The sequence below is a fragment of the Lycium barbarum genome, chromosome 5, assembly GCF_019175385.1.
Source record: "Lycium barbarum isolate Lr01 chromosome 5, ASM1917538v2, whole genome shotgun sequence".
Taxonomy (NCBI): Eukaryota; Viridiplantae; Streptophyta; class Magnoliopsida; order Solanales; family Solanaceae; genus Lycium; species Lycium barbarum.
The window spans coordinates 4885489-4899326 of NC_083341.1; the positions used below are offsets into that span (position 1 = coordinate 4885489).

Below are 13838 nucleotides of genomic sequence, written 5' to 3' on the forward strand. Positions count from 1 at the left end.
ATAGTTAATTCCAATTCTTTTTGTAGTGTCTACTCCTCAAAATTGGACTAAATATAGTTTAAAATTATCCTGAAGTTAGATACCCTTAGGGATCAAGACAAAGACGTAACTTTTTCCTTGCAGGTAAAATTAGACTAATTTTTAAATAGAGTGCAAAATTGCTTAGACTTTTTCCCACTTTTGCGTGTAGTACTTTTGTTATATGATACAGGCAGGAGTCGGCCTAACTCTTTATCGCACATAAAATGATATCATATTTGATATGAGATGTAGTTTTATAGTACATGAAAATAATATTTTAGAATTTGGGTTTTTAACTTGGATATTTTAGATGTGAATTTTCTCATAATGAGAAATATAGGTTATCATATAATATTTCTATATAATTTTATCAACATTTATAGACTAGGTACTTTTCAAGATGCTACTTTATACCTTGTCTTTGCAAACATTAAGGTTCTTCTCGGTGATTTTTTTTTTACTCGGCAACAAATCAAGCTTTTGCCTTTTTTTTTTTTTTTTTTTTCTGGATGGTATCTCTTCTTATTCTTGACTAGGTATGTTTTCTCAAAAATATGAAACAATTTGGCTTAGTTTTAATTATAAACTACTATCTTCTCTACCTTTGATTTTTGTGCTCAAATTCTGATAGAGACTCTAACGAGTATAGAAAAATTATTTTATCCGAGCACTTCGAGGATACTAGATGTGATGAACAGGAGCATGAACGAACAAATAAGTAACTTAAGGAATATATATTCTCTAAATTGCCAAGGTTAAAAAACGAAGTATTAATTCCATAATTAAAAAAAAAAAAAAAAAAAGAGAGAGACAAAATAACCATCCACAAATGTCATATTTGATGACTATTTTAGACAAATATTTTCATTGACGGATCCTGCTTGAAGACGGGCGGCAACGAAAACATTGACAAGGCCGCGCACCCCTGCCCAAGGTAAGCTCCAGAGACGGTAAAGAATTGTTACAAGCCTGCTCGTGCAAAGTGGATGCTTCACCATTCACCTGACCCGACCCAATGTTTGGACCCGTTATTTCAAACGTACGAAGTGGACGCCTCTGACTCTGATCAACCATCTGGGGAGCAATTGGAGAAGGAGGAGCAACAGGCAATAGTTGCCTTAAGTGTTGAATCCAACTATTTTCAATTGCAAAGTACTCAAATTAACATATGGCCCATTAAATAAATTAAACCGCAAAATAATATACCCTTCTTTCTCCAAAATAATTAGAAAAGAGGGTTGTGCTTTCAAACCTAAAATGTATATAAATAGCATTACCTACGTCCAACGTAATTCTAAAGGCTAACAAGACAATAAAGTAAATAAGTACTAATTGTGAGTTCTGCTACTAATTAAAGGAAAAAGAAAATCCATAGAAACATGTTCCTAAGGCAAAGTTTGTGAAATTAGTTAATCCCTTACCCCACCCCCAACCCCCACGCCCCCACACACACACCAAAAAAGAAAAGGAAAAGAGTTAAATTTGTTCGTGCACTGTCCGAAATTGAATAACATTGCCCTCCACTCTATTTGTTTTTTATATTAATTATCTCTATCGTTAGAAAAACAGTCTCGCTTTTGCCCTTGACCCCTAATAGCAGCTCCAACATGAAGGTAAATTTAAATCATATTCAAAAAGTGAGATAAATTTTGACCTTATTTATCAAAGAATTTAGACACATGGAGTCCAATCATTTCACACTAGACCTCCATTAATGACAAAGGCAAGTACGGGAAGTAATCATATGAATGGATCAGAAGTATGACTGAGGGCAATATTAAACGATTTCGAACGGTTTAAGGAAAAATTTGAGACTTTCCCATAAAAGAAATTCATACAAAAAAAAAAGGAGATATGTCATATAAATATACTTTAAAGTATAGGTTAAAAAATCAATGAAAGATTAATAATCTTACTCATCATCTGGGAGTCTAGAGCTTTCATGCACAAAAGTATGAGAGAAAATTGTACGACCACCATTCATGATTTTGGGAGTACTGTGATGAATATTTGGAGGTGTACTTTGATGATCGTCTATCAGTCCACTTGTCAATGGATCATTCTCGTCCTCTTGGCTGGTAAACAACAATTAACACCACAATAATTATAGTATAAACACATTAATTTGTTACTCACGTACAAACATTAATTCGGAGCCTTAGTTTAATTAAAGTTTAATTAATCATACTTAATTAAGAGATAGTCGAGTGATCATGAGTTCACGATTCGAATATTAGTGGCTGATTAGATACCATTTTTTTACCTAATTATCCTTCCTTCTTCGTGTACAAGAATAAAAAAGAATATAGTTGTTGCAACTCTACATGGCTAATTTTTTAAATTCTTTTCCAAAAAAAAACCCTACTAGTGTTTATCATTTAATGTGTCTAAGGTTATTTAATAAGTTTTTTCTTTTCTTTTTGAACCCTTAACTCTTAAGAAGCTATTTATTAACCTCGCTCATTATTTATGCGTTTGAGTGTTAGTAAAAAATACAAATTTTGCTAGGTCAGTATGAGGTGCTTATGAGACACATTTCTATCAAGAATACGAATCTAAATGGTCACTAGCAAAGTTAAGACGTTTGCTTTACGAATCATGTCAAAATTAAGGGGTTCTAGGCATTTAACCTATTATCAATATGTGCATCTCGTTTCTTTTCTTTTTTGATTAACAGGTAAGAATAATATAAAATCTTTATGCATCATTATAAAAGCAAGTGCCACTTTCATACAACTTTAACTATCAATACAAGAAAATTCTAATTTGTCTACTTACCTCTACTGTACTTTTGGTGTGTCCACAAAGGAATTACTTATACACTAAATAAATGTTTATATACGTTTATTAAAAGATTGACTTTCATTCATTATCACTAATCCAGTTTGTTTCAAATAGATCCCGTTCTAACAGGTATCGAAGTCTAGGAGAAAAAGAAAAACATTGGCCTATGTATGTATAAAAATTGCTCAAAAAAAAAAAAATGGCACGTATTAATTACCTCATATTGATATCACCTCCTGCATTATACACTTCCATCCTTGCATCAAGCTCCATCACCTCTTCAGGCGTTAATTCCTAATGAAAATTTCAAATAGAAATATTTTCTTAGAATTAATAGATAATGGAAAAGCTAAACAATATACTAGTATATAGTTTCATTTTACAACAAAATCAAAAGATGAACCAATAAGGACAAAATATTTGCTAACAAAACCCCTAATATTGAATGTAGACACTTACTGACATGCACCCGATATTTACACTAAAGATTATATTAGTCAGATAATATTTTACCCATACTTAATGTTTCCATCAAATTGATATACTTTATCATGATTAAGTAATAAATGAAGTGAAAATACACATTAATTACCTCATCGCTGCTCTCTTCATCTTCACTTTCAGGACCTTCAAAAAACCTCCAGTCCCCTTCTTCTTCGATAATACGGCAATTGGGGCAGATCATCATGCCCCTGGTATTAAAGTGTGAACCAATACAATCTGCATAACCAGAAAAAAAAAAAGTTTAAGTTTTATGCACTGACAGTCTGACAGTACATATATTTAAAATCAACTTAATTATTTCATGTTTAGAAAGAAAAAAAAATGTTTGTATAATGTTAGTTAGATCTTAATGTGTGTTATAAATGAAACTAATCATATGAAGTTCAAATTTTTAGATGAGATTGTACAAATTTCTTTTTTACAAGATTTTGTGTATTATTCTTTATTGTTCTACCCGAGTATTCCATTTTATTTCATTTTTTGGATTATTTTTTTTACCAACATAGTCAGAAAGTTTTATATATCTAAAAGATCAAAGAAAAACAAAATGTAGGTGGCTAACCATATGATTTATCAGGATACAGATTTTCTCTTTCTCTTCCACGAGTAAGAGAAAGAAAAATCTCCTCAACTTAATTGATTAAAGATCCAAATAAAAATTCAAAAGAAGGAATTAAAAAGGTTAAACCATGTGAATCGAATAAACAATTTTTTATGTTTGGAAAAAAGAAAAAAAAATCTAGCTCGCTACTACATGATTTATCATGTGCTTATTCTATAGAAAAATTCTGAAAAAAAAAAAAAAAAAAAAACACATGAATGAATTAAAAAAAAAAAATTGCTATTCGAGACATGTAAATTTTTCAGATATATACATATATGCACCATACCGGTGTGAAAAAAATGTCCACAAAGAAGCTTAGTTATGGATCTTTGAGCGTTATCAACTACTTCGTCTAAGCATATCGTGCAATTAGGAGCATCCTGAATATCATTTGGAAAAGTTTTATCAGCCATTGCTTTGAAAAAATTTGAAGAAATCACTTGGAAGAATTAGTACGATGAAAGAAGAGAAAGTGAAGAGTGAGGTGAGCAGGCTAATTAACACACTATATATAAGAGCAAAAAAAAAATTAACTTATGAAGACCGTAATCTCGCGTTAGATTCTCTACTAAATGTTTTGTGGTTAAACGGTAAGATAATATGTAGAGATAATTTCAAAGCCCCCCCCTCAGGTTTGGCTTCGTTAACACTCACCTCCCTTGAGGTTTGAGATATTATGTTACCTCCCTTATTTTGATATTTTTATAGCAAAATTAATTTAAGTGATAAATTGTCTATAATATTTCTAAACTACCCTTAGCTTCCACCCTTAAGTTTTTAATAAATAAATATGAACCTAATTTCAACGTTTTTCAAAACTTAAATTAAGAAGATTTCAAACAACTCATATTTCATCTTAGTTTATTACGTAGTAGACCAATAATTATTGTAGATAACAACATTTTTCGTCCTTTTAACTTTTGCTAATAGGAAAAAATGATTAAGATATCAAGTTCCCGTGTCCTGACATTGGTTTCAAAGCCTAGAATTTTACTTAACATGAATTTATGAAAATATAAACGGTGATATTCAATCATTGGTTTGTAATTATTCTTTTAACTCCACCTCAGAATTTAATTATCATTTAGTAGACGCAAAAACTGAAAAATACAATTTTTTTTTTCAAGAGAATTTGAAATATACGAAGACCCTGAGTATAAAATGTAAGTAATTAACCACAACAAATTCAATAGAAAGTAACTTACGATCTATGTAACATTAACTATGACATATTCATTTTTCAATCTTTGCAAAATCAATCAAATTCAGTCATTGCGTGAGGTAGTTCATCTTATTTAATTAATTTTCATCATCAATTCTTTATAATATATTTGAGGTTCCATTGTTAGAGAATGGAACTCCATTAGATTTACTATAACTCCATCCACTTTAATTAAGAAACACATTTAGTTTCTTTTTGAGAATAAAAATTGTTCACTTATAACTTTAAAGGTAAAATTTACACCAGTTGCGGCAACCTACAGTGATGGCATAACAGATATACACGTCAAGGAATTTGATATATTTTTTAATATTAAGTTATCAGACGTTGAAATCTTCTTTAGCTTTGATAAATTCGGGAGAAGGTTTATATTTAGAAACCTAGAATTTGTAAAAAGTGGAAGATAAGGGTAGTTTGGGAAGATTAGACAATTTATCATTTAAATTTGGTTACAAAAATATCAAAATAAGGGAGGTAAACGTAACATCTCAAACTACAGTGGGGTAAGTGTTACGAACCCAAACCAAAGGGGGAGATCTGCCAAACTACTAGTTTTTTTTTTTCCAACAACTTGAACTTTAAACTGTGTGAAAATATTTTTGTGGTGGACCTGCATATAGGTAAGAATTTAAAATCATGTTTAAAATGACAAATTACACAGAAAAAATGTATATATACATTTTATGAATATGTGTTATCTATGAATTTTTTTATGATCTGTGTTATTTATTATGAATTTTTTTCTCAACGAATAAAACTCTAAAATGTGTGAAAATATCTATTGTGATCCTGCATTTAGATAAGAAGTTAAACTTATGTTCACATTGGTTATGAAATTACAGTTTTGGTTTGTTTCTTTAATTATATATATGGTGTTATAAGTTCAAAATACTTATAAACTCACGAAAGTGCGTATATGTGTGTGTGTTCTCACGTCTTTTTTCGTCTTAATCGAACAATTATATAAGGATTTATGTGTCACATTAGTATTTCTTATACTACTGTAGTCTTCAATATTTATAAAGGAAGTAAGGTTTTTGTCTCCCCCTTGCGTGAAGATAAAGAGTACAAGTCCGTCTTACCCTTCAGTGCACAAAAAGAGGTTATAATGTTTTTTTTAAAAAAAAAAAGAAAAATGTTGTTTTATGGTATTAAAACATAAAAATCAAATTTGCTTTTGTCTAATTTAGATAGATATGTAGTTATTGAATATTTCATTATAGATTATCATAATATAATTTCAATAAATGTTAATTAAACAACATCCTTAGAAGTATTAGTGAATTTATTATGAACAAATCTTATTTTGAAAAGACCCTTATCATGAATGTGTAATCAAAAGTGTAATCTTAAAATTTTGGAGTATTTGAGTTTTGCAAATTCAAACTTTTTAACTTTAAATTCAAAAGTGTTTGCTTGCGCTAAATTTTGAAAAATGAAATTTTCTGAAAACTTTCAAACTCATTTGTTCAAAACTTTTAAACATTGAAAAACTCCAATATCTAGTTCTTGAGTTCTTTTTTAAGGATTATTTGAAATATTGAGTCTGAAAATCTTTAAAAGAAATTAGTACTGAAATTAGTACTAACTTTTTTTGAAATTTAAAACAAACACCTATACATGAAAAACTTCCAATTAACTATAAACAAACATCATAAGTGCGTCATTCTTTCATTATTTATGTACACTAGAATCGGGTTATTTTTTTATTTGTTTAAAGGTGAAACAGAATGGAGATAAACGTACAATTTAACAAACTTTAGATGGTAAAAAAATAACTCAAATACAACAACAACAACAACAACAACAACAACAACAACAACATACCCAGTTAATCCCACAACGTGGGGTCTGGGGAGGGTAGAGTGTACGCAGACCTTACCCCCACCTTAGGTAGGGAGGTTGTTTCCGGAAGACCCTCGGCTCAAGAGAAAACATAAGAAAGGTCAGATACGGGCAAACACATCAAAGCAGTTATGAAAATGAAAACAGTGAAAGTAAATAAGTCATTATAAACCATTATAAACCAACAGATACTCGCAAAAATCAAGAGACAAGAAACTATAGAGCAACATAGCTACTCGTAAGAAATAATAAACGCAACTACTTACTAGCCTTCTACCCTAATATGAGTCCTCCATACCCTCCTATCTAAGGCCATGTCCTCGGTAAGCAGGAAATGCGCCATGTCCTGTCTAATCACTTCCCCCAAATACTTCTTCGCCCTACCTCTACCTCTTCTGAAACCGTCACTGGCCAACCTCTCGCACCTCCGCACTGGGGCATTTGCATCTCTCCGCATCACATGCCCAAACCATCTCAGCTTCGTTTCCCGCATCTTGTCTTCCACTGAGGCTATCCCAACCTTGTCTCGGATGACTTCATTCCTAATCCTATCGCTCCTAGTGTGCCCACACATCCATCACAGCATTCTCATTTCCGCCACTTTCATCTTTTGAACATGAGATTTCTTGACTGACCAACACTCCGCCCCATACAACATAGTCGGTCTAACCACCACTTTGTAGAACTTGCCTTTAAATTTCAGTGGCACCTTCTTGTCACACAACACTCCAGAGGCAAGCCTCCATTTCATCCATCCTGCACCAATACGGTGTGTGACGTCATCATCAATCTCCCCATTTTCTTGTATAATAGAACCAAGATACTTGAAACTATCTTTCTTCTGTATGACCTGGGTGCCAAGATTCACTTCCACATCAGCCTCATGCACTATCTTACTGAACTTGCACTCCAAGTACTCTGTCTTGGTCCTACTCAACTTGAACCCTTTAGACTCCAGAGTTTGTCTCCAAACCTCCAGCTTAGCGTTAACCCCGCTGTGAGACTCTTCAATCAGGACTATGTCATCCGTAAATAACATACACCATGGCACCTCACCTTGAATTTGCCGCGTCAACCCATCCATCACCAAGGAAAATAAAAATGGGCTAAGAACTGATCCCTGGTGTAACCCCATCATCACTGGGAAGTGCTCTGAGTCTCCTCCCATAGTCCTTACCCTGGTCTTGGCCCCATCATACATGTCCTTGATCGCCCTAATGTACGCCACAGGTACACCTCTAGCATCCAAGCATCTCCATAGAACCTCTCTCGGCACTTTGTCGTATGCCTTTTCTAGGTCGATGAATACCATGTGTAGGTCCCTCTTCCTCTCCCTATACTGCTCCACCAGTCTCCGTACAAGATGAATAGCTTCTGTAGTTGAGCGCCCCGGCATGAATCCGAACTGGTTCTCTGAGATAGACACGTCTCTCCTCACTCTCATCTCCACCACCCTTTCCCACACTTTCATATAGTGGCTTAGCAGCTTGATCCCTCTGTAGTTGTTGCAACTTTGAATGTCGCCCTTGTTCTTGTACAATGGAATCATTTTACTGTATCGCCATTCTTCGGGCATCTTAGCCGTCTTAAAGATGACATTAAAGAGTCGGGTCAACCACTCTAAACCTGCCCGGCCTGCAGTCTTCCAAAATTCCCCAGGAATCTCATCGGGCCCGGTCGCTCGACCCCTACTCATCCTACGGACAGCACCCTTAACTTCCTCAACCTTTATACTCCTACAATATCCAAAATCACGACACCTCTCAGAGTACTCCAAATCTCCCAACACAATATCTCTGTCCCCACCATCGTTCAAGAGTTTGTGGAAGTATGACTGTCATCTCCGTCTAATGAGAGCATCCTCCACTAGTACCCTGCCATGCTCGTCCTTGATGCACTTCACCTGATCCAAGTCACGCGCCCTCCTCTCCCTCGCCTTGGCTAGTCTGTACAACTTCTTATCCCCGTCTTTGTCCTCTAGTTCTGCATACAGGCGTTCAAAAGCTGCTACTTTTGCCGCCGTAACTGCTAACTTTGCCTCCTTCCTCGCCCTCTTGTACAATTCCCTATTCGTTCGCTTCTCTTCATCATCCTTGCTGTCTACCAATTTCGTATACGCCACCTTTTTTGCTTCCACCTTCTCTTGAACTCCTCCATTCCACCACCAGTCCCCTCGGTGCCGACCACGGCTACCCTTCGAGACCCCCAGCACCTCTCTAGTTGTTTCCCTAATGCAACTGGCCGTCCTATCCCACATGTCGGTCGCCTCCCCACTACTCTCCCAGGCTCCCATAGCCCTCAACTTCTCCCCGATCTCCAGGGCACCCTTCATGCTCAAACTCCCCCATTTGATCCTGGGCCTGTCATCCACGACCCTCTTTCTCTTCCTCATCTTGATTTCCAAATCCATCACCAAGAGCTTATGCTGGGTCGTTAGATTCTCACTCGGAATCACCTTGCAGTCTTTACAGAGACCTTTATCTTCCTTCCTAAGGAGTAAAAAGTCTATCTGCGTCTTAGCCACCGAACTACGAAAGGTTACCAAGTGTTCCTCCTTCTTTGGGAAACTCGAATTGGCTACCACCATCCCAAAGGCTTTTGCAAAAAAAAAAAAAAAAAAAAAAAAAAAAAAAAAAAAAAAAACTCAAATGTTTACATTTTTTTATCGTGCTAGAAATTAACTTCAGTGTCTTTTTTTTTTTTCAATCAATCCACCCTCTCCTCGAGAGCCTATTTTATTCATATCTCCAAAATACACCACAAAGGATAGTATCTCCCTGTTCCTATCATTGTATGGACAATCCCCATACTATGTTTGATAGGATTTCATTTTAAGCTTACAAAAAATTGGTATCATGGAAGAGTGACTACTCTTCTTCTATAAAAAAATATGATTTAAGGAACGTCAAACATATACATCCTATACATTTTGTTTTGGTAGTCCTTTGAATTTTTGACTGGACGGATCCTAAAAGTGGGCAATTGCATTCTATCCATGTTTATCTCCCCTTTAACTGTCTTGGGCAGCTGTTGGAAATTAGTAATCCACATCATTTCTTTGCATTCCAATCCCAAGTTGGACAAGGTGTCTGCTGCTCTGTTACCTTCCCTGTAACAGTGTTCCATCTTCCAACTATCCACCCTTTTTAGAAGAGATCTAATATTCTCGATAGTATCCATTATGGTCCATGAAGGATCAGTGTGATTCAAAATCCAGTCTACCAGCAGCTTTGAATCACTTTCCATTTCTAACTTCCTAAATCCCTTCATCACACACCATTCTACTCCTATTTCCATCGCCTGTGCCTCAGCTAAGTTGTTAGTCGAGATGCCAAAATTCACTCCAAAAGCAGCTATCATTGCACCTCTACTGTCTCTGATGATACCACCACCTCCGCTTTGATTCTTGACTATGTAGGTAAACCAAAAAAAGAAAGGAAAAAAAATTAAAAAGTGTATTCTTGACTTTTGCTTTATGTGCTCGAATTATTATAGAGCTTCTACGGAGTATAAGGTCTCAAAACTCAGCAGGTTTCAAAAGCTAATACGGAGCTAATATTTGAAGGAGTTTTTGATCTTGCGGTTTAAATATAGATAAAAGAATCTAAATTGAACAACCATACATCGCGATTAATTGCTATTTTATTTACTTGAACATTTATATGTTAACAACTTTCTCTTGTAGACCGACAAAAAACAAAAAGAGAGCGGTGCCAACTAACACCAAGCCAGATTTGTATATTTCGATCAAGATGATAAGGACTTGTCCTTGCTTTTATGTGCTATATATTACTATAGGTTAAATTAAATTACACCAATTATTTATGGGGAGGAAAAAAGGTTAAACACATATGAAGCAGATAGAACAAGCGAGTGACTTTAAAATTCCACAGGTTTCAAAGGCTAAAGTCGTAGTAGTTATTGATCTTGCAGTTCTAAATATAGATAGAAAAATCTGAAATGAATAACCATTCACAAAATATCGCAATTAATGGTTGTTTTACTTGAATATTATTTTATTTTCTCTTATAGATAGCCAAAGTTAGAAAGAGTGCATGATGCCAACTCACAACAAGCAGGGCATGTTTATTTCGATTGGGATGAAAAGGGGCTTGTCCACCTTACTTTTATGTCCTACATATTACAAAGTTAAATCACACCAATTACTTGTCACATGCATCATCGGTCAATAAACACCGAAAACACGTAGATTATTAACCAGCAAAAAAGCACTCTATGAGTAAAAGAAGTGGGATGTAAAGATTTAGAAGCGGAAATATATTGTCTAATTGTTGAAGGATATGGTACGATACCAACCTCTTAAGGTTATTGGAAACCTTAGTATTTATTGGAAACCAATAAGGTTGCTATATTGAGGCGAGTTCGTGACAAATTTTCTGTACGAAAATTGATAACTACCCTTTTGAAAGATTTGAGGGGTAGCAAATGACTGAGTTTGTTCATGTTCTCACGCTTTATACAAACCCAAGTAATAAAATTTGAAAGTCATATCATATCATGTGAATTTAGAAAGTCCGATAAGAAAATAAAAGGAATTCAGAATGCTTGACTGGATGGCTTTCAAGGCACAGGCTCAATCTTGCACAATTCAAACCAGTTAGAATCTGTATAATTTACTTAAAGATGCAAATTTTCTAGCAAATGAAGGCCACAACCATGGAGAAAATTTGATAGCTGGAAGTTGCGCTCATGAAAATGAAATTTTATTCTTTCGTGTAGCTTATGAAAAATTTTAATTAATTAATTTAGTCTTTCTCAATATACCAAAAAAGAAAAAGCAAAAATGACTGCAAGGTCCAGGGTTAATAACAACATGCAAATCATACTAAGTGGAGGACTATATTATTGTCATTAACTTGCACAATACAAAGAAAGCAAAATTTTTTATACACCATTTACTGAAAATAAAATGTCAACAACAAAAAAAATAGCTAGTACTAATTTTAGTACTAGCTAATACTAGATTTGATTCCATCTAAATCGATAAACTCAGCTCCTGGAGAGAAAAAAGGAATTAGTCTAATTTTTTGGCTTTGGCTTCTTCACAATCATCACAGAGCAATGAGCATGGTGAGAGCAGTAGTCACTTACACTACCCAAAACAGCCCTGTATATAGCATTCAAAAATGAATTTAAATCAACAACTTCCAGTAAAACTGAAGAGAAATAACGAACAATAAAAAAATTAAACGCTCAACTGATTATGGGTATTTTATTTGTACTTCTTTTTTGTAAAAATAATAATTATCTGATATCTGAAACTATCTTCTCTTCTTTCTCTCTCTCTCTTTTTTTTTTTTTTTTTGGTACCTGAAACTATCACTGGCCCAACTATCTTTATTTGTGCCACTTATTAGGACTCATTTGTGGGGGAAAAGTAATTTTTATCAGAAGTGTTTTCAAAAAAAATACTTTTAATTTGAAGGTAGCAGCAAAAGAACAACGATTTTTGCTTGACTAAGGTTTATTAATGCTTCGGGTTTCACTTATTTTTCTCCTAAAAACTTGTTAAACATTCTCAACTCTCTTAAATAAGCCCCTTTTAAATAATAAAATAAATATTTTTGACTTCTCAAAAGCTTGACCAAACAAACTAAGTAATTGGATCTTTCTTTGGCTTCTCATCCGGTGTTCGGTACCCGCATTGAAAGCAACTAAATTTGGATCGCGCGTTGCAAAGCCCTTATATTTTGGGGCAGCGCTTCCAACAAGATTCTTCGCAAGGGGTCGAACCTGAAATCTCTAATTAAGGGTGGAAGAACCCAACCATCCCACCACAACTGGTGTTGATATTAATTTGGATCTTGGAGAGTTGGAAGTGCCAAACATTTTATAGACAAAAGGAGTAATAATTATTCTTTTTTTTCTTTCTATTTGTACCTTTTGAAAGCTCCATATCCATGGCTTCCCATGGCCAAGATAGAGGCATGATGTCTTTCAACAGCCTCACAAATAACATTCCTAGCATCACCTTCAAGAATTTCACATACTACATTAGCCACCCCTTTAGTCTTGCATAACTCTTTAGACTTGTCAATAGTTTTCTGGGCAGCCTTTTTAATGTCTGTTTCTACCAATGTGACCATGTCAGTTGTACCTGCGCAACATTAAAGAAGTTAAGTTCCGCTTTTAGCTTTAATTAATTTGTGATCCTCTAAACAATAGATTAATCCATGCTTAGCCGATATTTCAAATTTGCATCGATACTGAACAATTCTGTGAATGGAATAACACAGAGAGAAAGTAAAGAAATAGTTCCGAAAAATTAAAGAAACTAATCCAAAAAAACAATAAAGTGATCATTAATCTTTTTGTAGAGGCGCTTCTAAGCCTTATAGACAAAGTTACCCGATACTTATGCTAATGGGAGATAGATAGCAAACACTCCGTGGAATAATCGAAGTGTGTGCAAGTTAATCCAGACACTATAATCATTTAAAATATTTTATATAAATAGCAGATTCATTAAGTATAAATTTTGCCGATATAACAGCAGATCGTAGCCAATGCTAACCAAAATGTCATTCAATAATGGAAGAGAGCCAAATGAAAAAATTAATTACACTAATTACTTGTACAAGGATGGCAATCAATTAATACCTGGTCCAGCAAGTGCAATAACAGAAGTTGGATTAGGTTTTGCATGAACAATAATGAGTTTAAAATTGGAAGTTGATGGAGAAGGGAAGAAATGATCAAGAGTCCATTCAAGGGCATAGTAACTATGGTCACTATCATCAAGAGAAAATATCATGACTTGTTTTTCTGCCATTGCTACACAACTGTTATGCAAGATGAAAATCTTTGTTCTTTTTGTTGTATAATTATAAGGAAATA

At 34.3% G+C, this 13838-nt stretch overlaps 2 protein-coding genes across 2 annotated transcripts; both read right to left on the reverse strand.

The window, feature by feature from the left end:
- Positions 1–235: 235 nt before the first annotated feature.
- On the reverse strand, positions 236–4668 carry LOC132642216 (E3 ubiquitin-protein ligase RFI2-like). The gene is made up of 5 exons (XM_060359475.1): positions 4200–4668; positions 3398–3525; positions 3023–3099; positions 1938–2096; positions 236–1156 (listed from the first exon to the last, which is right to left on the reverse strand). Exons 1-5 carry the CDS (start codon positions 4324–4326, stop codon positions 886–888), a joined length of 762 nt encoding a protein of 253 aa, XP_060215458.1. The 5' UTR covers positions 4327–4668; the 3' UTR covers positions 236–885.
- Positions 4669–11837: 7169 nt separating this feature from the next.
- LOC132642217 (universal stress protein A-like protein) lies at positions 11838–13838 on the reverse strand. Its single transcript, XM_060359476.1, has 3 exons — positions 13602–13838; positions 12882–13098; positions 11838–12108 (listed from the first exon to the last, which is right to left on the reverse strand). Exons 1-3 carry the CDS (start codon positions 13771–13773, stop codon positions 12021–12023), a joined length of 477 nt encoding a protein of 158 aa, XP_060215459.1. The 5' UTR covers positions 13774–13838; the 3' UTR covers positions 11838–12020.

Coding starts and splice junctions, on each gene's coding strand:
- LOC132642216 (XM_060359475.1), bottom strand. CDS start 4,326: ATGGCTGATAAAACTTTTCCAAATGATATTCAGGATGCTCCTAATTGC. Junction 3,526..4,199: donor TGGACATTTTTTTCACACCG/GTATGGTGCATA, acceptor CTGGTTATGCAG/ATTGTATTGGTTCACACTTT. Junction 1,157..1,937: donor TCTAGACTCCCAGATGATGA/GTAAGATTATTA, acceptor AATTGAAAATAG/TTGGATTCAACACTTAAGGC.
- LOC132642217 (XM_060359476.1), bottom strand. CDS start 13,773: ATGGCAGAAAAACAAGTCATGATATTTTCTCTTGATGATAGTGACCAT. Junction 13,099..13,601: donor TATTGCACTTGCTGGACCAG/GTATTAATTGAT, acceptor AATGTTGCGCAG/GTACAACTGACATGGTCACA. Junction 12,109..12,881: donor GGATATGGAGCTTTCAAAAG/GTACAAATAGAA, acceptor TGCTATATACAG/GGCTGTTTTGGGTAGTGTAA.